At 46.9% G+C, this 25,516-nt stretch overlaps 2 protein-coding genes across 3 annotated transcripts in view; both read right to left on the minus strand.

Annotated features, from left to right (window-relative positions):
- Positions 1–3,704: 3,704 nt before the first annotated feature.
- Positions 3,705–4,997, minus strand: NKX3-2 (NK3 homeobox 2; the record flags this gene model as incomplete). Its single annotated transcript, XM_080623717.1, has 2 exons — positions 3,705–4,180; positions 4,598–4,997. 2 exons carry the CDS (start codon positions 4,995–4,997, stop codon positions 3,705–3,707), a joined length of 876 nt encoding a protein of 291 aa, XP_080479843.1.
- Positions 4,998–22,849: 17,852 nt separating this feature from the next.
- BOD1L1 (biorientation of chromosomes in cell division 1 like 1) overlaps positions 22,850–25,516 on the minus strand; it is a 37,838-nt gene continuing 35,171 nt past the window's right edge. For both annotated transcript variants that reach the window (XM_080624993.1, XM_080624994.1), the window contains 2 exons: positions 25,180–25,323; positions 22,850–23,987 (listed from right to left, as the gene is read on the minus strand). In XM_080624993.1, the coding sequence (XP_080481119.1) occupies positions 23,879–23,987; positions 25,180–25,323 (253 nt within the window). In that variant the 3' untranslated portion in view covers positions 22,850–23,878. The remainder of the gene's footprint in view (positions 23,988–25,179; positions 25,324–25,516) is intronic.

Consider the following 25,516-nt stretch of genomic DNA (forward strand, 5'->3'; position numbering starts at 1 on the left):
ATTCCTACCTGACAAGTGTGTAGGGACGCACACACATCTCTAGTGTTTTCCTGTTTTATTACCCTGCGAGCGAGCGGGAGGTATCTAAGTATAGGCAGCCTCCCTGTTGCAGAGCTCGTCTCCGCGCCTGTGCTAGTGTTTAATACACAAACACAAGCGCCTATGGAGACATATGCAAAGATATACACAATTTACATTACATTTCAACAACCGAATTGCTCGTAGCTGCGGCAGTTTCCCTCTCTCTCTCTCTCTTGCAACCGTTTTCCCTTTTTAAAGATTTGAGCTTGCCCGTGTCCGGATGGAAAATTATTCTCAAGGCTTTTGTATGGATCTGGGGCTTGGGGGAGAAACTGAAATCGGAACATATTGTTAGGGGCATTATTTTCATGTTGCATCCGTATGTGCTGATGAGCTGAATGCGTGTTCGGGGAGGTGGGTGAGTGAGCATGAGTGGAGAAGGGATTTTAGAGCCCAGGTTTTGCTGATGATTTAAACTTCGAAAATCCAGATTAATTCCTTTGGCCCTGGTACAGTTCAGCGCGGGTTGCGAGGAATTTCGTCATTGAGAAAAGACAAAAAGCCTCAGAGCGTTTGCTTTATATTTGAAATCTTAAAATTATCAGTAAAAACAGGACTAGAAATGCCTCCAAATTCCGATAGAATCCCATTAAATTACCGATTAAATTTTCCCGATGTAAAATACTGCCGTTTCTCAAATATTGGATTTCGCCAACGGCAAACGAAGACACCCTCGATGCTTAAACATTCGATATTAAACACAATCCTAAAATTCCAAGTAGCTTCACTCGGATCAACTTTTCCAGCATTTTCTACCTCGAGTAAAACTCATCATGGTTTTACCGGGTTCAAGGGAAAATAGTCCGAGGCTTTATTCTGAGCCTGTTCTCCTGTGTTACTCCCCGGGGAACCCCGGGGAAACTCTCATGACCGACGCTTTCTTTTCATATCAGGCGGTTCCCTACAGCGCTGCATCCGAAAGTGAGCACGAAGCAAAATACCAAAACACGGCTACCTACAGGGAAAAGAAGGCTTCAAAACAATCCTCTCTCTCGAACGGGGAGCCCGATAGGAAGCGTAACCAGCTTCGCCGAAAGCCACCCCACCGCCTTTCCTCCCCATCCCCACCGGGGGCTACACCTCCCCTAGCATGAGTTGTCCCGTCGAAGTTGTCTCGGCGGCCGGTTGTCTGCTGTGGGGTTACAAACCTCACCGGGGGACACGGGGTGGCAGGCAGAGAAACTTCTCCCAGGACAAAAAAAGGAGCAAACTGAGCTGTCTGCGGGGCAGCAGAGGCTCCTCTTCATCTTCACAAGTGCTCCTGACATCCAAACATCCAATTTTTCCAGGAGAGAAAGAGGTGGGGAATTATGATATTAAATAGTTAAAGAAAGGGAAAAGAAAAAAAAGGAAAAGGGTCAGTCCTGCGCATCCGCCAAGTTCTTGGCTCTAGCGCAGAGGACCTTTACGTTCGGAGCTCTCCTCTCGCCTACCCGCCGGCGGAACAAAACCAAATCCGAAGCGTCCCCACGGTGCCAAGACGGCTGAAGGCTTTAGGAGCAGAGTGCTCGCCCCGGGCCGCTCCACCCCCGAGGGCTAGACTCGCCGTCACCCGTCTTCCCACCACCGAGCGCAGCCGGGGACATCTCAACCTCTGAGCAGAGGCAGCCCGAGCCTGGGGAGGTTTCCCCTGCGGAGGGAGAGAAGCCGACGGCGATGGAAGATCAGGGGCCCAGGGCAGCGCGGCCGCCTGTGAAAGGGCTCCATCGTCGTGGAGAAACTACCGCAGCTATCACCGGGTCCCGTCCCTCTGAGCGCTGCTACTCACAGCACAGACTGCCCGCCTCGTCTGGCCGCGGTGGCCCCGGCAGGGACCGCCGGAGGACGGCTGCGGGGTGCGCCGCTAGCACCGTGCCGAGCGCCCGGTCTCGCAGCGGCGGCTCGGTTCAAGGGGGAGGCTGCCCCAAGCGGCTATCGCTGTTGTGTCGGGATACAAACGGCCTCGGCCGTTTTCGCCGAAGACCGTACAGCTCCATCCTTCAGCCGCAGCCAGAGTCCCCGGGCTACAGCAAGGAGAGAACCGCTCTCCTATCCGCACAGCTTTACCCGAGCCGCCAGGGTATTTAAACAGACACGGCCAGTGGCAGCGAGCACTGCCCGTCCTGCACAGCGAGGCCGCCCTCGCCGGGAAAACCGATCCGATGTTCCTGCGGCTCACTGTAACCCGCGCAGCCGCAAACTATACCAGCAGCTCTGCGGCTCCATCCCAGACACGCGGTAACTCCTCCAGGCGCCCGGACAGAGCCGAGAGCCGGTGCCGGCGCTGCCCGTGAGCACGGTCAAGGCGGCCCTGGGGAGCCGCTGCCAGCCTGCGGGCGAGTGGGAAAAGGAGGGATGTGGTCTGTGTTACAGCCTGAAGTCAGCTGCGGGGAAAAGGTCGCTGGGGAAATCCGTGCCCACTCTCAGAAACGACACAAGCGGCAGAACCAAGTGTTAAACTAAAGTTTATAAATTAAAAAGGAAAAAAAACCCCAAAAGTACAGCGGGTAGCTTACAAACATTCACAATTCATTTGAAGTAAATAATCTAGTTGAGTGCACAGTGCCATTGAAAGAGAAAGGAGGGCGGCGGGGTAAAAAAAAAGAAGGAAAAAATTAGGAAGCAATGAGTTATGAGTTATCTTGAAAGAAAGTGAGTGTAATTACATTGCTGAGCAGATCTGAAATCCCCACCCCTGAAGGAGAGGGCTGCAGAAGAACTCTAAAAGGCACTGATGGTATTACGATTTCTCATTACATCGATTTCTTAAAAAGCCTGACTAGAAATATTCACATTGAATATAAAAATAATAATAACAACTTTAATACAACTGGAAAGTGCGAAAAATCTGTAACTCCTCCCTCCCTAAACACGGAAAGATCTCAGGAAACAAAAAGGCAAAGAAGAAGTCTGGCGTTTCAATGCAAGTCTCATCCTTTTGTGACACATTTATCCTTTGCCAGGGCTCATGGAGTACAGGAATAACATGGGCAACAAGAGCAGGGGGGGATCTGAAAGAGGCTTCCTTACATTCAGCACCATACAAGGCACAATCAGTTCGCAACGAGTTAGAAGACCAACGACTCAAACAGACGTCAAAAATAATCTTCCTTACAATCCACGGAGGGAGTCCTTAATCTCCTCGTTTGAGCTGCGTTTGGTTTTGCAGGTTGGTTGCTTTTGTTTGAGTTCTTTTTCTCCTCTCTTTTTTTTTCCTCCTCTCTCTTTCTCTGTCCCACACAAGATCGAGTCTCTACCAATCCGAAGTGAAATAAAACAAACAAACAAAAAGTCTACACCAAAAACACTGACAACATGGATACCATGAACTAGTCGTGCCGAATCGCGCAAGTCCTCGGCTGGCAGGGTGGGGACGGGGTGAGGATCGGGGCAGGGTGGCCCGCAAGTCCTATGTTGGAAGAGGAGAGAGGAACCATCCAAATAATATTAATAATAAAAATAACAATAAAATAATAATAAATACTGTCCGAGGCACCGAGAGCTGCAGCTGGGGCTCTGGATTTGAGAAGCTGGATGGATGGATGAATAGGCGGATGGAGGGATAGGAGGTGGCAGAGGGGAGATGGGTTTCCTGGCTGCCAGTGTGTGTGGTGGGGGTGCTGCGGGTTATGTTTGCTTGCCCCTCACTGGGTGCCGGCGGCTGCGGCGCAGGTGGACAGAGCCCACCCGGGCAGGCAGTAGTAGGGGTAGTAGTAGGAGGGCTGGAAGGAGAGCAGCGAGGGCGGCCGCAGCACCTCGCCGGGGTGGTACTGTCTCTGGTCGTCGCGCACCAGCACCTTGACGGCCACCTTCTTGGCAGCGGGGGCAGCGGCCAGGAGGTCGGCAGCCATCTGCCGCCGCTTGGTCTTGTACCGCCGGTTCTGGAACCAGATCTTCACCTGTGTCTCGGTGAGCTTCAGCGAGGCAGCCAGGTCGGCCCGCTCGGGCCCCGACAGGTATCGCTGGTGGTTAAAGCGCCGCTCCAGCTCGAAGACCTGCGCGTGGGAAAAGGCTGCGCGGGAGCGCTTCTTCCGTGGCTTCGGCGCTGCCGCCTCCTCCTCTCCTGGCAACAGATTGCCGCACTTGCCCGCTCCGTCTTCCTCCTCTGGGGGGCTGCGATCTGCAGGCAGGATGAGAGCACGGCGGTCAGGGCAGGCGGGCACCGGGACACCCGCATCCGCGCTCCTCGGCGGGACTGCACCCGCGCAGCCGGGCAGCCTAAGGCGACGGGGCGGGAGGGGAGCTGCCCACCGCGCGGCGGGCCAGGGCAGTGGGGTTTCCCGCTCTTCGTTAAGCGCCGGGCGCCCTCTCTGGCTGGGGGTACGGCCCAGCAAAGAGCTCTCCCCGATCCGCCCTCCCTTGCCCCGCGGGACACGTTTCGGATGCTCTTTCCCCCGGCACAGCTCGCCGGACAAACCCGCCGAGCCGGTGGAAAGTGCAGATCATCTCCCGTTCTCAAATCCCCCTCGTACTCCTCCCGGACCCTCCCGCTCCCCTCGCGCGAGTGCGGAGTAGCTGCTGCCGGGACTGCCCCTACCCGAGACGGCGGCCGACATCTCGCTGTCACTGAGGCCGGCGGCGTCCCGCTCCGCCGCCTCTGGGGGTTGCGCCTCCTCTGCTACGGCCGGCCGCCCGCCGCCTGTGACTTCGGGGGGGCGGGCGCTGGCACCGGCGCTCTCCTCCTCGGAGCGCCGCTCGCCCTCGGGGTCCTCACTGAGCGCAGAGTCCGAGTCCCAGCCCGCCGGGGTCCGCGCTGCTGGGGCTCGGGCTGCGGGCGATGGGAGCGGCGGGCCTTCGGCGGCTCCGCACAGCCTCCAGCCACCGGCCGGCCCGGATGGCTGCGGCCGCCCCGCGGCGTGGCGGGCGCGCTCCTCCTTCTTGTTGAGGATGGCCTGGATGGAGAAAGGCGTCAGGGCGTTGCCGCCGCGGACGGCCATGGCCCGGCGGCTGGCGGGCGGCCCCCGCGGGCTTACAGCGGACAGCGCCGCGCTTTCAGCTGGGCGACCGCATCGCCGGCCGCGGCCGCGACAGCGACAGTGCCGGGCCCTTCTCTGCCGCCGGGAGGGCGGGCGCCAGCGGGGGCAGCCTGTGTGCGCCGCTGCCGGCCCGCCCGCCCATAGGGCCGGGGCCGCCGGGGCCGCCGCTCCGCCGGGCGCCGCCGCGGGTCCCTGCAGGCGCGGGGCTACCTCCGCCCCGCTCTGTCCCGCCCCGAGCCCGCCCTCTCCTTTTTCTGCCGGCGGCGCTGTCATCGCTCACCGGGCTGACAGCGCCGGCCCCGCGCCTTCCCATTGGGCAGCCTCCGCGCGGCCCGCACGGCGATTGGCTCCCCGCAGAGGGGAGATTCGGCTCCGCGGGGCTCGCGGCGGGGCGCGCGGAGCTTTAACCCCTTGCGGCCCGCGGGGCTCCCCCTTGTACCCCATCGGGGCCCGCATCGCCCCGCGGTGGGAGCGCGCCTGTCCCAGGACCAGCGCTGTTTGCGCGGCGGAGAAAGTGGCCAAACCTCCGGCCGCTCCCTCTGCGGGTGTCAGCGCGCAGCGGCCTCGACTAGTTTTCGAAAACGAGATTTTCCTCACCCCGCTGGTTTAAAAATGGGGTCGGCCTTTTGTCAGGGACGGTCTTGGGTCCTTGAGTCTCTTAAAAACATTTTTAAGAGGAAAATTTATGGCAGCTTCAAGGAAAGCGGACTTTAATCTGCTAGAAATTGTGCTTCCCCTGAAAGGGAACGGCCCTAAACAGTACGCTTTTGGAAATCATCACACGCGCGTGAATGGTATCGACGCGGTCCGTTGCCAAACCGCCGGGATACCCAAGCACCTCGCCTCCTCTTGTTTCAGACACTATCGGCATCCTCGGAGCTAATCGGAAAATCCCGGCCAGGGTATCCAGCAGGTACACGGGAAATGAAACACTAGCGCTTTGCCACCTCGCGTTTTTGGTGCTGGGGTGACGCGGCGGCACAACGAGCTGGAGAGTATCAGAACGCTGACCCTCAGCCCCTACAACTCGGCTTTGTTTCGGGAACCCCATTCCCGGTGCCAACCTGCTGCTTCCCTGGCATGTGTCCACCACCAGCACATCCCGCCTTGTACCCGCAGAGAGGAGCGCCTGTTCTCAGCAGACCGCGAAGCCACCACAATAGATTATCAACGACTCCAACATCAAATAAATGTTTTCGGTCATTATTCTTACCCGGAAAATAAATTAACGAAATAAATAATCCCGCTTTCATAGCACGGTTGTGTAGGGAAGCCGTAGAGCACCTTTGAGTGACTGAGAGAGAACAGGCTTCAACCTTACGAACAAATCCAGCCCTTTTTAATAACCCCGCTTGGGCTTACTCGTTATCCCTTTTTCCCACACAGGTATTTCCCGGGAAAGCCACCGCTTCTGCCACCCAAGACGTCGGTGCCACGATACACTCAGGAAATGCCTTCAGTGTATTTCCTGTAAAAGGGGAACGTATTTTAAGAGGTAGAGAAAAGTACGAGATATCTGGGGAACCTGCGAGAAATCCACTTGAGCGGAGATGTGCGGGAGGTGTAGGAAAGATGCCCTGTGTGTGCGTTTTAAGGGGTGCTAAAGAGCCGAGAGGTGAAATCTGGGGAATCGGAGGAGACGCGTGAACTTAGACGTGAGGAAAGGAAGGGCTCCACGCTTCCAAGGGGAAAAGGCTGGAGGTGCTGGTGGTGGGAGCTGTGGCTTTGTCTCCGGGCACGGATGAAGGTAGGACCTCAGCGCAGGGCCGCTTATGTGCTGGGTCTCTGCTCAGGTGCGCAGATCGCGAGCAGGCGGCCCTTTGGGGCCAGGGATGCGGCGGAAGAGGCGCTCTCCTCGGCGCAGCCCCCGCCGAGCTCCGGCACAGGCAGCTTCCATCCCGCGAAGTCCCTGATTTACAGGGTTTCGCTCCGAAGCCCTTGGAAATACCTGCGGTTACTTTACAACAGTTCTAATTCTTTGCTAATTTACTCAGCCCCCTCCCTACCACCCCCTTTTCTTTTTCTTGCTCTCTCCCGCCTCCCGGGCGATCTCTGCGCCCTCTTCCCGACCAGAAAGCTACTGTTCAGGGAAGGAAATGCCTGGGGACGAGGCCGGGAGGAGAGAGAGCAGCAGCGGGGGTAAGGCGCAGGGGAGCGGCGGAGGGAGGCCGGGCAGGGCCGGCGGCCCTGGGGCTGCGGCGGCCAGGGGCCAGCTGGGTGGTCCCGCCGCGCCCACCTTCCAGCCCCTCCACGAGAGAAGGAGAGCGGGACGGAACGGCGGAGGGAGGGATGGGGGAACGGCGGCCCGGCATTGCTCCCTGCTGCCCGCCCGGAGCGGGGCTCGCAGCTGGCGCCCGGCCGCGCTCAGCTGGGGCAACACCGGAGGACAAGGGCCACGGACACTGCGTGCGGCGGGCACGGCCACCCGTCCGGGCGTGGCGGGGGGGTGGAAACGGGGCAGTGAAAGGCTCGGCGGGCACAGGAGGAGGCGGCAGGGCGGGCAGGGCAGCGCCTGAAATTCTGCAGGCGAAGGCACAACTTCCACCTTTCCCGCACCCCTGACAAGGGCTCCGCACCCGCCATTGCGCGGTTTGGAAGCACCTGGACCCCATATTCTGCGCCGGATTCGCAGTTCTACAGCCGTGCTCACACGGCAGAAGGGAGCACCCACCCCGCCGTGCCCCACAACCGCAGCCCCTAAAGCCCCGCTGGGAGCCCTGCCGGCAGCCCCCCAACCCGCTCTGCCCCCCGCGGGGAGCCCCGGCTGCGGCGGGCGGGCTGCCCCACCTAGAGGCGGCCCCGCCGCACTGCCCGGCCTCGGGGCGCCCTGCGGGTCCGCGGCCACATCGAGAGCCCGAGGAACACAGCGGTGCCCAGGCACAGCCCCAGTGCCCCGTCCTCCATCCAGTGACAAGCCGTGGTGTGGGCTGGGAGAGCGGGAGCGGAGCCCGTCTGGTTGTAGCGTGAGTGAGGGGGCTTCTTGCAGTCACCCGAGGCATTTTCTTTCCAGGTGGGGAGAAATCGGCTCGCAGAATCACTGCGTACAGTGCAAAGGGCGAGGAAACAGGGAAGGATGTGTCCTGCTCACGGGCATCTTATGAAAGTATCAGATAGACATGTGAAAAATAGTACACACGCGAAGGTGTCTGCAAAACCTTAAAAAAAGCATTTGTAAAGAGCACACAATTTTTATACATTGTATAATGTTATATAAAAAGACCCAGATGGGCTCCCAGGTGGGAGTAGCTTGCGCTGGGAAAAGGGAACAGCGCAGCCTTTCCTTCAGGATAGGATTAACCCAGTATGGGAAATTACTCAGGGAAGAAGGCTCCATGTGCCAGCTCCCAGGCAAAGCCAGGCCAGCTCAGTCCCACTTCTGTCCCGACTGTCTGTCCCCTTTGCTCTCCCTCCTCAGGCCCTGGGCTACCCAATGCTGTTGCTGTCTTGGCAACACTTCCCAAAGCCTGCAGTGGTGGTAGATGAGACCTTTGCCATACCCAGTTAGAGGTGGTCTTTTTTTTCCTAGACAGAAGCTGTCTCCCAGACTTGTTCCTAGTTTGCCTGCTGATATACACAGAGGGATGCAAATCATTGCAGTCTCCTGCTGTGTCTTGCATGGCCTTAGGTGGAAGACGGCAAATGGTGCAAACAATGCTTTCTCCCAGAAGGAATTTCAAACCGCTGTGACAGTTGGGGATGAGGAAGATTTAGTTCATGGCTTTTACCTCGGCTTCGCTCCTCTGGCTGTGCAGCAAGACACATGAATATGTCCTGGACAACTTGATGGTTTTGCAGGAAAACCTCAGGTCATCTGTTATTGAGCAGGTTTTGACTCTGTTCCTTAGGTAATAACAATATATTTCCAAGCAATTGTAACCACAGCTGCACAGTAGGTGACAGTTGTGCATCTCTAAAACCAGTTACTAGCAGGATTTCTCCCTGCATTTCACAAGGGACCTCATGTAAGTAGCTGCCACAACACTCAGCCTTCAAGTTGCTTTTTGCTGCTGACATCAGGATCCAAGGTGCTTCCAGACTTCGGTGAGAGGGGGATACACCACCTATAATTAAGAGAAAAATCTGAATGATTTTTAGTACCAAACTGGATATTAAATTCGGAGAATGTGCAAATATAATACTGACAATGAGAACTTTGATCTTATTAACTTGACAGCCTCTTAGCAAATTAGTTCAGTAGGTTTTAATAGCTGGTTTGCACTCCTCTTCTCTGCTCATATTCCTTATTTGGGGAAAAGCCTGTGTCCTTTAAGGCTGCGAGGCTCAAACACAAACATTCCGATAGGAGTTTAGAAACAAACTGAAAGGAACACTTGAATCTTGCTGGTTGCATATATACAGTGACACAGTTTGGCCCAGTTTTATTGCTCAGAGATGCTATTTCTGGGAAAACCAACCCAAACCACCCTCTTGTTTCTTGGTCACTACAATAAGAAGTGAAGGCTCAGCATGCAGAGTACCAACCATGAAAACAAAACTACCAACATCTGACTCACTGCATGGCAGTTTTTCTCTGGAATTATTCCTCCTTGAAAGACCTGAAAAGGAAAGGACGTAAGGGCTCTCTAATCATGACACTAAAAGAAAGACTGAAGCGGTGCACTTGTTTCTGCTGCATGGTGCCAGGAGACCATGAACTGCATTCACACTGAGCCTCGTTCCACAGCCACCTTCAGGCCAGACCATCTTTGAAAAGGATTTTTCTTTTTGATTCTTTCCTTATTTTCATGTCCAGTTTCCTACTACCCCAGTAAATGGCAATATAGTCCTCATCTTCTGAAGTATTTATCTGTAGCACAGAAATACAACCTGGACAAGATTAACTTGATTTACTAATGAAAAACAAACCAGCATATCCAAATGGCCAGATGCATTTTATAGTCATTAATTAAAGCTGTTGAATTCTTCTGTGAAAAAATTAGTGTAATATTTAGCCCCTGTATTTAGCTTTTTATCTGTTTCAAACAATTTTTAAAGGAGGAGGCAATCTATTCAATTTGCACTTTCTGATAGAAATATGGAAGTAGAAACAGATTGAGTGACTTATACCAGGGTAATATATGTGTGAGTCATCCATACAGTATCTGATCTATCAGCTTGTTCTGATTTTTTCCTTCTTATTTACTAGAACATTTAAATGAACATTTGCCATATTACAGTAGGTGCATTTGCCTTGTACAAGTCTCTGGGCTTTTAAGAACACTCGTAGCACAGATTAATCATTCGATGTTTATTTGGCACAACATCATATGAAGTCCAGGTTTCCTTTACTATTGCTCCTTGATCTATAAATAAGTAATAACCTTTCCTACTTTTTGTTTGAAATAGTTGAGCTCACTTTTCATGTGTGAGGGACTAATTTGGTAATTAAATCAATGGCTACACTGGGGTATTATTTAAATATTTTTATTGCTTCTGACACTTAGGTAAATCAAGAAAGCCTGCCGGCCTCTCAGGATACTGGAGCTGTTTACATTTACAAAGTGATTTCACACCTTTGTCTAAGAGTCACATCTTTATTGATAGCAAGTCAACAGTCTTTTTATATTATTTTTTCTTTCTGTCTTTATTATTTATATCAGGAGTAGACACCCACCAAAAGTAATATCTGGGAGTGTTTGGGACTTACCTGTTATAAACTTACACAGATCACCGATTACTCAAAAATTCCAGAATTTGAGATCAAGGACTCATTTGTTTCACATCCTCCTCACACTGGATAGGAAGCTTAACCCAAGGAGGTGGGACATGGCATTTCTGTGCATGTCTTTGGTGATCTCTGGTGTGCAGTGTGGGCTGCTCAGAGAAGCAGATCTGACTCAGGAGCTCCAGTGCTGGACTCAGGTGCAGAGATGAGAATCGTGGTACATGCATCCTGTTTTGGCTATGTGATTGACTTCAAGTGTTTGAAGAGAAATCAGAGGTGTGAGTTCAGCAGGTAATTGCACAGGGTGGTTGGTCGTGTTCCTGGGAGCTTTCCATCCCTCTGTTGAGCCGAGAAGGAACCCAGGCAGTTTGTACTGAGAATCTCACTCATGGTATCTCCATTCTCTGAAAGGACCTCAGCTTCTGTGGGAGCTTTTTGACACCTCTGATGGAAAACAAGGCCCTGGTTCCACATGCTGTGTGACAGGGGACTCCACACCTGCAGCTGCCTCAATGGCCATGGTCGTGGCCTCACTGCGATCCATGCCCCATAACCCATGGTGGAGCAGCCAAGCCAAGCTGTTTGAACATGGAGACCTTGGATCCAGCTTTGCATTTATGAAGTTAGGGCAATTAGCAGGTTCACTGTGTGAATTGTTTCCGCTGGCAGTGATTTTGTATGCACAGTGACTGTACATTTCATCTGAACACAGCTTTTACATTAAATCATTAATTCTTTTGGCTTGCTCAGTGAGAACACAAATACTTACATAAACTTCACAAATAAATTAGTGACTCTGCTTTGTTCAGCTCACATGTTAATTTAATTGGCTGCCTGAAAATTAGCAAACATGACAGAGGTTGTCTGTGGATACAGATATTGTTCATATATTCTGTGTGCATCTTAGAACATAGAGACTTTGAGCATGTCAATTATAGATGATTGCAAATATTCACCCTGTCTTGTCCTTATGACACTCAGTTCTCTGTCAGGATTCCTGTCTTCATTAGTATTGTCTTTACCTAAATTTAGGTAAAGAGATATATGAGGTAAATATTAGGTAATATATTAGGTAAATAAAATAATGAGATATAGGTTGTCTCCTTCTGAGCATTTTTATGGTGTTGAGGCAAGCACAGTCTGAGTGTGTTCTCAGAGTACTCTATGGCAGTGTCATAGAAGTATCTCTCTCTACAATTTATTAGCCAGACACATTTAGCATTTACTTAACAGAAGAAATGCATATTAAGGCAGGTGACAGATGACAAAGAATAAATGTGTGTAATATGACAAAAGCAGTTTGCACCTACTGCTGCTTGAATAGAGTGAAGAAGTCTCCAGTACTAAAAGTCTCCTGTGACTTAGTGGAACACTTGCAATGTGAGAGGTACCAGACCTGTGGGTAGACAGAACATCAGTTATGAATCCCTTGGAAAACTGAGGAAGTCCTTTTATTTCTCCAGGAGTTTTTTTGCAACAAAGGGATGCAGAAATCTGCCTGCAAGTGAAATGGGAAGGCAGAGGAGTGCTGGCTGGAAGGACATTTGGGTAATACTTTCAAGATGGCAAGTTGTGATTTCCTGCACTACGGATGAGGTTATTTTTGGCAGAAGGAATGAGAACTTTCTGCTCTCCCTGCTTTGGAAAGAGGGTAGTGTGTGGTGTGGCCTTCTGGTGCTTTATAGTATTGTCTGTATTTTATAACAGTTGATTAAAACACCCACGTTTTTCTCTATGTACTCTCAGTGTTCCAGCCTCTTACAGGACCATGGCAGGCTGCTGACTGTAGGGAGCTTTAAAACCCAGTCTTCAGCCAAGAATGTTGCTATCAACTGTCCTTCTATATCTCTGGAGGACTTCTGGTGTGGCTGTATTTCTTTCACGCAGTTTACACTTTGTGCAACACCTCTGTGTCAAAGGAACTCCTTTTGAGAAGGGTTGTGCAGGGCAATGTGTTGTTTTGCATTAGATATGCTCCTTTATCAGGAAATACAGCTCTTAATAAAACAAAGTGTTATGCTTCATAGCTTTCAAATGGTGTGTACAGTATGGTCTTCGGCAGAATATGCAACAAAGCCCTTTTAGTCTAGCATCCATGTACTACCCTATGACTGTCTGGTTGACTGAACACCCCAAACACAAATGGGATATATGCACATCAACCAGTCGTGCCCATGTTGATATTCATATCTCTGACTTTACACATAGTTATCATGGAGGGTATAAAAATTGTCCAAAGGCTAAAGGACCTTCATATATCATTCACAGAGTTTTATTTAGCTGCTTTAGTGGCTCCTCAAGAGCTAACAGTAAGAAACCTCTGCAGCTATAACGTGTGTTGACCCTGAGAACTCTTGGCAGGCTCTGGGAAGAGCAGCAGCATGCTGGAGACAAAAGTTGACATCTCTGCAGTCCATGGGGGCTATGGAAGAGCATCCACCTTCAGACCCCTAAAGCCTTGCTCCTTGGTCTGCATATGGCCAGAAGCACTACTGCAGCTCCTGGAGCTACTTTCTAATACATGGTGACTTCAGAAGCAGGCCTGGGCAGATCACAGAACTGCCTTGGTATAAGGTAACAGCTATTTCTACAGAGAGAATATTAAATGTCAGAACACCTGGATAACGAGATAGTGAGATCCTTTCAGGGAGGACAATACAAGACTACCAGCTGTGGATCTGAAAAGTAGCCTGTCATCTCCAAATCAGTGTCATGACAGGAATCTGTGCATTGCTTCATTTCAATAGCCCTAGCTCTTTGGTCATGGTATGTGGTAGTGGTATTTCTCATGAACATCACAGTCCCGAACTTTTGCATTTAATAAACTCCTTTTCAAGAAGTGATGATTCTGAGCCTCATGGTAAGACCAGCTTAGGAAAATACTGGGATTTTATTGGCTGTAGCTAGCTTTGATGAGCATCCCTTACCATGTGCCCCAGCATCTGGGCCCCAGCCTGCAGAGAAATCCCCTGAGCATTTTCTCCAAGATGCAAAGAGTGTTTGATAATTTCTTTCAAGAGGAGATTTATTTTCCCACCTGCTGGCTCAGCTGGTGTTGGATGTTGACTCTGTCCCAGTTCTTGCTTGCTAGGTCCTGGGAGCCTGATTCCAGTCACATCAGAGTTAATAAGAAACTAAATAGAGGAATAAGAATGGCTTATGAAAAGGGGATTGTAATTGCTCTATTCAGTATTTTCACAACTTCTCTTATCATCTTTACTCTTAGTGACTAGTAAGGCTGTGTGGAGACCTCATAGCAGCCTTCCAGTATCTGAAGGGGGCCTACAAGGATGCTGGGGATGGACTATTCATCAGGGACTGTAGTGACAGGACAAGGGGTAACGGATTCAAACTTAAACAGGGGAAGTTTAGATTGGATATAAGGGAGAAACTCTTTACTGTGAGGGTGGTGAGGCACTGGAATGGGTTGCCCAGGGAGGTTGTGAATGCTCCATCCTTGGCGGTGTTCAAGGCCAGGTTGGACAGAGCCCTGGGTGGCATGGTTTAGTGTGAGGTGTCCCTGCCCATGGCACGGGGGTTAGAACTAGATGATCTTAAGGTCCTTTCCAACCCTAACTATTCTATGATTCTATGATTCTAAGACTAAACATGAAGGCCCCTTAGCCTGAGTCTGATGTGTTTGGATGTCAGTCTGTCCATCCACAAAAATTCTTGGTCTTTTCAAGAAGTTTGAGAGGAGGCAAAACCAGAGCTGATGGAAAGACTTCTAAAGAAATAAAATGAAGACAGTGGCAGAGAGAGAGCTCAGATCTGGTCTGATCCAGGAGTATGCAACAAAGTGATGAGGGAAAGAAAAAAGAAAGCAGGAGAGGAAAGGCAGGGAGAACCTAGAGCTGAGATGGACCTTGTGAAGGAATTGTAGTGTATGGGGTGGGAACAAATGGGCACTGAGCAGTGAAAGACAGGTCAGATGAGAAGTGAGGGTGGGGGGATTTACACTGGAAAAGTGCTAGGAACAGGGGGCTGGAAAATGGGAGAAATGTGGAGGTCTGGGATTGGTCTGGGATCCTGTTAAGCCTCCAAATCTAATTTGTTACACTTGAGAAAAAAATGTTAAATATATTGCTTCTCAAGCAGTTTGATGTATAAAGAGACCCACGTTATATGGAATTTAACATGCGTATGTTGCATCTATAAACATTACACTTGATGGATTTAGACCTATGTGTGGTATGCTATACAGTATATATGGAGCTGAACAAAGGTATCCCTGCCAAAGCCGGTGGCATCCTGCCTGTGTTAATGGGTGCAGTGCATTGCCCAGGAGGAGCTGGTGGATGGGCAGGTGAGGATTCCCAGCAGCGGTGGCTCCAGGACCATGGCATAGCTCTTTGCTCCTCGGACTAGCCCCTTCGGGTCTGGTCTAACCTGAACCAGGCTCTGGGTCCATCCATCTCCGGGGTCGTGGCAGTGCCTGTGTGTACGGCGCAGGGCGCACGCTGTGTTACCTGGCAGGCACCAGTTGCCATCTAGTGGCTATTTTAGGACTATCTCTGTGTGGAAAACCCATTTTTTCAACCAAACCGCAGCCCAGCAGTTGCTCTTCTGAAGCAGATTTGCACGATTTGCCCCAGAGCTTCCTGAGTGACGTGCATGCTGATAGGGCTGCTGATACGCTTGCATAAGGCTGATGCGTGTAGTTGAGACTGGGCTTCCCTTTCTGTAGCATGCACAATTTGGCCTTGCTGTGCAGTCAGGCAAGTTACTCACCTGCCTTCTAGGTGTGCATTTTGCTGTGGGAGAAGGTTGGGAAGGTCTCAAACCCACGTGAGTGGGACATCAGCCCTGCTGAGAAAAGGCTGGCTCCTTTACTGGCAAAGCAGCCATGCTTCCAAGGAGTTCAGCCCCACCGCATCTTCACCTCTCCTTTGTAACAATTCTGGCTCCAACAGAGTATTGGAGTAAGCTGAAAGTTTTCTCATTATATTTTAGTATATTCACCCTTGCCAGACCGCAACCAGACCAAGACACAATATTCCAGCTGCTGTGTGAGCACAGAGAAAATATTGGTCCAATGGATATGCTGCACTTTGGCTTTGCACCATCTCTCTCTCCTGGTCAATGAAAATTGAAGAGCTGGTGCAGATGGCCTGTTTCAAGTCTGATGCCCTTGAGTGAAAACAAAAGTAATTGAACATCTTTGCCTGTTTTAAAAGCTGCCAGTCCTTTCCCCTGTATTTCTAAAGTGATAAAAGCTAAGAAAATTTGAGAAAGGTGTGAAAAGAGGGAGAGGAGCAAAAGAATGAGATCTGGGAAGGCTGCCTTTTATTCACTGGTGTCTTTGGACAATCTCATTATCTCAAGAAATCAAATTGACAAACCCCAAGAGAAGGATTAAATGAATTAAGTGAAATACAACCCCCTAACAAGATTTTGTTATTTTCTTAAAAGGGAGACTGCTATGAAGGAATGAAAGAATTTTCCTTCTCTGTCTTATGGAGCGCCTCAGCACAACACAACCCCACATCCAGTACCGTGGTAGCATTTGCTTCTCTTTGTGTTCACTTGTGAGGGATTATTCCACTTTGGATTATTGCCATTGCAATATATAATCATAGCAGCAAATACCCAATTGTACTTCAAGTACTCAGCACTTACACCCCTGAGCCTATCTCTGTTTTCAGAAGCAAAACTTCCTGAAAATACAAGAAAATTGTCTGAGCATCTCTGAGGGTATAATGGTAACTGGACAGGGTTTTGCTCATGCCAGAAAAATGAAGCTAGTCACATGTAACAGTAAAGCTCTGTGAATGTGTTACATGGCACAGCTGCCTTTCTCTTTTCTTGGCTACACTTAAAGAGGCTCCTTGGTCTGTTAGCTCCAGGCTATGGCAAACTAATGTATACCTGCAAAGCTTGACTGCAGGGCAAGAATCTGAAGCCTTTGTATGAGAAAAAGTCAGAAGAACAATCACAGATGTCTTACGAGTGGGGAAAAACAAGCACTTTTGAAATTTATTTTATTTTATTTTTTAATGCAGAACTTTCCTTGTTCTATGTGTTTATTTCAAAACAGAAGAAAACTTCGTTTTGTGCTTCTTTTAAAATTGAGGCTTTCAAGTTCTTCCTTTCCTTTTTCTTTTTTCTTCTTTTTTTTTTTTTTTTTTTTAGTGGGGAAAGCAAATCTATGAGACATTGAAAGCTGAGAACAAAAACAGCTTTGATTTTTGAATACAGAAAAGTAATGAAACTAGATTAAGCAAAATGCCGTCTTCAAGGAGGTAGCTCGCTGCTGTAAAGATATACGATCATACAGGAAACAAAAGGCATAAATTGCAACAGAGAATTTCAGGTTATGAAAATTGTTTTAAAACTAAAAGCAACAAAGGAGAGGTGTCATGGGGGTTGCCATTAATCCTACATTATCTGTAGGATTTGGTTAGACATCACATATTTGGAATTACCTGGAGCAATCTGCCCGCTGCGTCAGCCAGGCCTTACCTCCCCCAGGAGAGTGGCTATCATGCAGCTGACTTCCAGCAGTGCTGGTGCTGGATCTTCATAAAGAAAAGAACCAACTCATTACAACCTCCAGCCCCCTCTTGGGCACTCCCATCACTTCTAGCATGCAGGGAGCAGGGAAGGAGAAGGGTACAACCTCTCAGTGCCTGCCCAGGGCTCAGCAGCCCCCAGTGCATATACCTGGTGACTTCCCTCTTCCACTTTCATGTCTAGTTCCCATGTCCCAGCCCTCTCTGGTACAGAAAGGAAGCTGGCATCTCACTGGAATTGCACCCAGGAGTGTGGAAGTTCTGTTTTACTTGTATTAAAGCTTCCTCAGATGGCTGTTTCTCATGCTTGGGGGTGAATAGAGTTCTAAGTTCAGAATCAGTTGAAATAAGCTTTATGATCAGTTGACTTTTATTTTTAAGTGGCCTTATATTACCTATTTACTTAGCCTGAAAGCTCCTAGCTAAATAAAGTTAAATAAGCACTATATTACTGAGCAATTCTTAGTTCTTGTTTATATAAAAAAAGCAGAGTGAACCTATTATTGTCTAAAAGGAAAGTCACATTCCAGATCTCTGCTTGCTTTGGGCACCGCAGCAGGAATGACTATTTAACATTTTTAAATTTATATACTAGAACTGGTGCTGGAGCATCAAGCATATGATCATGGAACAATTTTTTCTCTTATGTATTCCTCTTTATTCATTCACCATAATATATGCTGACTTACATAAACCATTACGTATCGTATGACATGTTACAACAAAATCTAGAAAAGGAAGGGACATCATTAGAGGGTTAAGTTGTCCAGCTGACAATAGGACTGATAGCTTTGATATCCTCTGTTATTAATTACATTCTCAGTACACGCACAGAAGAACAGCCAGTGCCCGTTGTCTCTGGCTGTCTGATTAGCAAAGGGACCGTGTTTAAAATGCAGCTGAATTTTAGTCCATTCATGTGGTTTTCCAGTGAGGGAGGGCCCAAATTACTCTAAAATACGTGGTAGAGCTTTTTATTCTTTAGCTCTATTCCCAGGAAAGAGCTGCACTTCTTGTGTGGCTTAGTTGGAGCCACATATAAACGCTGTCCCTCCACAAGGAAAAGCCCAAAGCAGAGCTCACCAGGAATGCAGGAGGTATGTAATCTGCAAACTGAACTCATGACTGACAGAAAGGCTTATATTTCCCCAGCAGAAAGCGTATTTATTTTCAATGTATTTGGTGACATTAGAGATCAGGAACTCTCAGACAGTTTCTTGCATTACCTTAGCTTGCTGATAAGGGATGCTGATGGTGGGGACAGAGATGCACCACCACAGTATACCTGCACCTCACGGTCACAGTTAACTCTAAAGCAGAGTTATGCCAGTGCCTGTGAACACTTCATAACCAAAAGCTAAGCTAACAGCAACACAGGGTGAGTGACATTATGGTCACCAATCCCAGCAAAATACTTCTGATAATTTTTCAGTACTTGTTTTTCATCTCTTACTTTCTCATCTAAATTTGTCTGTCTTCAGCTTTCAAAAGCTGCATGAGCTCTCCTTGGGACATGGTAGACAGCAAGAATCCCTGAGTACTTGGTAATTCATGCTTCTTGCAAGAAGCCTCCTTGTTTTCTCACTAGGAAAAGATAAAGCCCACAAATTATCTTATTGTCCACTTACACACCAGTTACTTGATACAGAGCTACTATAAGTGCATGTGAGGGTTGCTGGAGTTCCTGCATGATGAACTTAAGTGTACCCAAATTCATGGTAGAATAGAGGGGTGATTCCACATTCCCTCTGTGCCGTATGGCAGGCAGCAGTATTTGCACAGCCTCATCAACAGAAAAGTGACCACATTAAAAACTTATCTGCAGTTCAGTTTTGTGGAGAAATGTCAGGATCCCTGGGCAGCAGGGACTGTACAACTCAACACTGTCATGGAGGAAGGCACTGGCCAAGGGGCAGAAGAAGAGGGGAAGGGAAAGGTGTCCTTGCAGTTGCAGCCTGACCACAAACCCCTACTCTTGGCTAATTAATTGCACAGTCAGTGCCAAAACCCTATTCCTGCCCTACTAAGTTACGACCATTTCAAACCATATTTTCCTTCCCTGGTTGTTTGGCAAGAGTGCGATGTTCCTAGCTTTAAATACACCTATCTACGGACTCCTAGAGAGGCATTTATGTTTATTATGTTTTTTCTTTCTTTTGGACTCTATTCACAAAGCCAGCAAGGATAACAGCTATAAAGCTGATATTTGGAAGAGGAAGGGGGGTTTAAATCAGAAATAGCCTTTCAAGGAATTTTGGTGAAAGAACAGAATCTGGAAACAAAGACCAGAATGTAGATAGAATTTCCTTGGTGTTTGTGAACTTCCATGTTTTAGTAGAAAAAAACACCCTGCTTGAAACAGGCCCAGGATTCTTGAGAAGCTGATGGAAGTAATGGAGCATGACGTACATAGCTGGGACAAGGAATCTACTGGAAGGAGCAAGCATGGTATCTTTAACAAGTTGCCAAAACTTGCAGACGGCTGACACGGGCAATTTCCTCTGAACTGAAGCTACAAGCAAATGAAATAGATGGAGGGCTGTTGAAATCGTGGAGGTAACAAGTCTTCTGAGCTGGTATGTTAAATGACCGAGCAGGCAATGTTGAGAACACCTAAGTTACCAAGAGCTGGGAGTCAGCATATGCCATATGAATGTGCAGTCACCTTTGTTAAGATGTTCACATTAAATCTTAAAATTGAAACATCTCAGACGGAATGACTCCAGACTTTACCAGTTAAATTAACTCTTTGCAATATAACGGGTACAGCTTCAAGGAAATCAGACACTGCTTTGGAAGGATGTGTAGAAGTCACTCTGTGTATCCCAGCTTCAGGGCAGCAATTCTCTTCACACCAGTGACTCTCAGCACCACAAAGGTTCTGCTAACTCTTCTAAAAGCAAGAATGACCAAAGTTTGTGTTGGCAATTGATCTTTTCCCATTGCAGAACCTGATACCAATATCAGACTTTGATCACCTTTAGCGTTGACACCTCAGCCTGTATTGGACTTGCATCACAGTGGATGGCTGTTGATTGTCAGGGTGATCAGGAGCTCCTGCTGCTCTTGGTTGCCAGGTTTTATGGTACAAATTTTTACCGGACAGATGAAGGCAGCTCAGGACAGTACACAGCCTCCTAGGGATTGGGGCCAGAGGTTGTTCTATGCATGATGCTCTCAGAAAACAGGTTGAGAGGAGAAACAGTGGACGTGTGTATTTGGGATGGATGCGGCAGACTCAAAACCACCACTGAAACCACCTGAGAGGCAGATGTGTTACTAGAGAAGCTGTTGGAATAGAAAACTGAGGTATTCAGAGATCTGCCAGCATCAGCAAAAACTTTGCCCCAGCTGCTGAGTGCACCTACTGATTTTGGATCAGGTTCTAGAGGGAAATGTCACCAGATGCAAGAGTTCAGAGCTTGCCAGACCCTATCCAAAATGAAAACTTCAAATGATTTTTCACTGACGACCCTCTAGTTGGCTTAAAAAAAACCCACAACAAAAAAACCCCCATACCAAACAAAATCCATTTGTGCAATTTAAAATCAACCTAGTAGATAACCCCAGAGTATTATAGGCTGAAGACAGTGAGGAACTGTAAATAACCTTTAGGTAGAATGCATGAGAATATACGAAGGGATACTGACAACTAGTCAACAGCCAGCTAGGTACAGTTCTTGTTCTCTAAAACTCAGCAGGGGGACCTGAACTCCATCTTCCACCAGGATAGCTCTGGTTCACTGAATATTTTAACATTCAGAGAAATGAATCAGTTCCAAGAGAAGGAACCAAATTAAAACCAGCCCCTATAACATAAATAAACCCCAGCCAAGTGGTTTCAAAATTTATTTGGGTGACAGGGTAGCTGTATTCTTGCACTAAAGGTTGCAAGAAACTGCTTTAAGCAAGTATCTCCATGAAAAACATTCATGGCATTGTTTCATCAGAGTGAAGAACAGTAGTGTTTTCCTGCATGGGTGAAGGAAAGTACAGTTGCTTTATACAGCTATCAAGGTTGTAATTAGACTACAAACCCAGCTTCTGGACAAGATGGATGTGTCTCCTGCTGCATCCCAGGTTAAAATATTCCTCTGCTCCACCTTGTTCCTTGTGCTCAGGAAGGGATCTGGGAGACCGTGTATGAAAGACTTTGAATGTTTACAGTTTCTATGCCCAAGTAATGTTTAAATACAACCGACCACAGCTGTACCTATAAAGTGTAATACTAATTCAGGTGACAGAAAAAAAACCCCAAATCTAAACATGGGTTGACAGCGATGCGGCCTGACAGAAACGTCTGTCTTGTAGACAAGGAACAAGAAGCTGTTCTCATAACCATGCAGTGAGTGAAGTGTGCACAAGTTAGAAAGTTTGTTGAATTGGCATATTTTTCCCCTCCCCTTAAGTAGAAGTGGCTCTCCTGCTGAAAGGTAATTCCTTTAATGCCTTAATATTACAGAATAATTTAACGAATGATCAAAGATACATTCCATAGACAACAGGGTTTTCCTAAATGTTATCCATCGCTAAGGGGAAGGACAGTAGACTTAGGAGGTTAGATCGAAGAGACTGTCATTGATCTTCAGGGTGGTATTTCTCTACCCAGATCATTAGACAACAGACAGTCAAGAGGATTCAAGAGGATCTAACACAAGTAGGAGTTCTGCCAATCATTATAGCTCATCAGAAGAGATGTGCCCGTGAAATAGGCAAACACAAACTGTACTGTGGGAGGACAGGTACTACCAGCAGAGAGAATAAATGGTAACAACATACAGTCCAGTGGGGGGCTTCCTTAGGAACCCTCCTGAGCAATCTCCACCGGGACAGGAAAGAACTCCAAATACGATGACAGTCTAGAAAAGCCCCAATTGAAAAACCAAACAGTTCATCTTATTTAGCCTTACAGAACAAAGGCTGAGAGGAAACCTAGTTTTGGTCTATGCATACTGCAGGGGGCAAAGTGCAGAAAAGGGAAATTAAAGGAAAAGATTCAAGTTATTCTACAACTGCATAAGAAGTGAAGAAATGTTAGTAATACATAGGTATATATCAGCAGCATGTTAGCAAGGTATGTACTAGTATGGCATCAGAGTTAAGGCACAAACCAAAAGGAGTTAATTTTCAGAGCAGAGGTTTTCTTTAAGACTCAAGTTTGTTTAGGAAAAACATGTGTACATCTGCTTTTGTAGTGTACTAAGCTGGGTAGTTTGGTCCCTTCCCTACTGTTCATATAACCTAGAACATAAGCACCCGTAAACTTTTAAAGACTCTAATCAGGTAAAGCTTATAGGTATGACTCCATCCAAATACACCTGTAAAATCAAGGTCCACAGCAATACAATGAAAGGATAATAAAATAGGGCAACTCAGATTTTTTTTTTGGCAAACATTTTATAGTTTTTATATAAAAATCTCAGTAAGAAACCAAGCAGAATATCTGACGGAAACATCTGCCTTACAAGTTCAAAAAAAACCTCACAAAAAAAAAGTAAAATAAAAGAACGAGAAAAAAAAAAAAGTAAAATCCCAACCCCCCAGAATCCTTTTTAATTATAAACCAGAATATCAACAGAACACTTAAAATAATCTCAGATTGTTTGGCAACTCATCACATCATAACAAGAGACACATTTGATCATAAGAAAAGTTTAACTTTATATACAATTTCACTTGAACATTTGCTCTTACCAGAGTTAATATACATTAAAAAAAGATTCTGGCAATAATACCAGGTTTTTCTTTTTAATACCTGTGTATAAAATGTAACATAAAATGCTGACGCTCTACAGTTAAGAAGTGACATTTGATTTCAATGGGTCCCTCTGTTGAAAAAGACAAATACTAAAAGAACAGGTGTTTAGTTGGAAAATAAAACTGCTTCGCTTCAGGGTAGTGTTGGCTGACTGGATGAACCTAACCTAATACTATTCCATTTCTTGCAGTTGGTAGTAAATTCACAAGTGAAAATATAATCTAGTTCAGATTACATTTTAAACTTTATACTTTGTCACAAGTGTGAACAGAAAGGAGCCCGGTCCCTTTCACTATGCTAAACTACACTTTAATGCATGCGAGAAAAATACTTTACCAACTGTCTGAGCAGATTTGAGAGAACTTCAGGTTCTAGACAGCCCTGGGGGAGTGGAGGGGAAGTTTCCTACCGACATCTGCATAGAATGTAAAATATATAATTAAAAAAACCTAATGTATATACTAAAGTTTACAGACCAATGCTTTCCATATAATAAATAAAATGTTCATCGTCGATTAGATTCATACACAGAGTAAAATACAACCTATTTTTACAAGTTTATGTACAAAGTGTATTAGTAGGCCCAGGGGTGCCTCATGGGTTGGAAGCATCTGCATTAGCATGTCACATTGGGAAACTCCAACTTTCCAAGTCAATGATAAAATATATAACTACTTTGTTTTCATTCAGATACAAAGTAAACTTAATTTTCATTTGAAATAAATGTACATAATATTCTGTATAAACAATAGTTTATAAAGCTGTTTAAAATGTAACTTAAAAGTACTGCATTGATTAACTTAGAGCTCTGAAACAAGCACGTGCAAATCCCTTTGCTTTAAAAAAAAATAGAAGCACAGATGTTTTTCCTTTTGACTCTTCCATGAGCAGTACTAGCTGGTAAAGATTATCGTTTTGCTTTCTTCACTGGTGTCTCCTCCATTTTCTGTTGGCTTTTTCTCCGTACCACTGTCGGGCTGTCTTCCCTTTTACGCTTGTTGGACTGCACCTTTAACCTGAAAAACATATTAATAATTATTTTAACAATGGTAGGACCTGTAAAACAGAAAGGGTGGTTAGGCACAATCGTGTTTGGAGGACAGAACTTAACTGGCCACCTCTGATGAATGATGAGCACGTTACTTAAAAGTTTACTACTAAGACATCATATACCAGCAGAGACCACAGGGAGACCTTGCACATCCGCATCATATCTTAGCAAGATACTGACACTAATTCTGTATGTTGGAGAGTGCTCTGGGTGTAAAAGGAGCTCTCCTCCTTCCTCCATTTTCTTTTGGAAAGACTTGTGGATTGTAATGGAATGTAATGAACTACATTATCTTGCAACCCTGTCTCAGAAAGATAATAGCAATAGTGGCTTAAGTCTTGCATACACAAGGGGGAGTAAAGGGCAAATATCACATGTATATTTAAGCATCCATACATCTCATCTCTATTTAAGCATCCATATATAAGCCCACCACATTTCAGCTGCAATCAGTTGTAAATGTGGCTTAAACTCTTGGGTATTCATAACCACTCAAAGTATTAGCATGAGGTTAACCGTGACAGTCGGTCAGTGACTGCGCGATACACATGTTCCTGAGGTTCAGTTTGAAGACACTGTCACACTTCAGAGTGGATGACAGCTAAATGTATTTGGCATATAACCTATTTTACAGGTAAACTACAAGATGAATAGCAACGGTGCATCACATTTATTACTCTTGGGAATTTACACTGCAATCTCAACTTTAAAAAGGGGAAAAGAGGGAAAGGGAAATATTTTCAAAACTTGTTATAAAGACTCTCAGAGTCTTTTATCAGCTGATCCTAGAAAGACCTTTGAAACTATGTTGCTTTAACCTCAACTACAGCTGCTCTTCCTCCCATTCAGGAAAGAATCACAGCTCAAGTTAAAATGCTGCATAACAGCATTTTAAGACTCTCCCAAGAGGTTTGTGAGGATGAAAGAAGAAAAAAAAAATAAAAAAATATCTAAGTCTTTCAAATGTTAAAGAAAACAAGAAAAAGATGTAAACAGAAGAAAATCCTTTAAAAGCTGTTATGTATCCCAAAATAACAGAACACAGCAAAACTATACTGCTGTTCAGATTCTTGAAGCAGTACATTTCATACAAAGAAAGGATCAATGTAGTCGCTTCCAAAATAAGTAATGTAACAGGATTCAACTTCAATACTTACTGTGTCAACAGAGGAGATTTATTCATTTTTGAGTCACTTGGAGATCTTTTTTTTGCTGATAGGTTCTGTCGGTTTTTAGGAGAAACTGAACTTGGACTGCTGCTTTTAGAAGTTGCACGTGTGGTTGGCTTGCTGGGCTGCTTTCTGTAATACAAAAGAATGATGAATGTACATATATAACAAAATACTTTTACTAAGTCACTTTCTTATTGCATTCCAAGTGCAGAAAATACAGACTGCACAGTATTTGTAACAAGTAAATAAAAGTTGCCAAAAGAAACAGTGAAAAGAAAAACCCAAACCATCTACAATGCTTTGAGACAACAAACTGCAATAC

This window comes from Psittacula echo, assembly GCF_963264785.1.
Source record: "Psittacula echo genome assembly, chromosome: 1".
NCBI classification, from domain to species: domain Eukaryota; kingdom Metazoa; phylum Chordata; class Aves; order Psittaciformes; family Psittacidae; genus Psittacula; species Psittacula echo.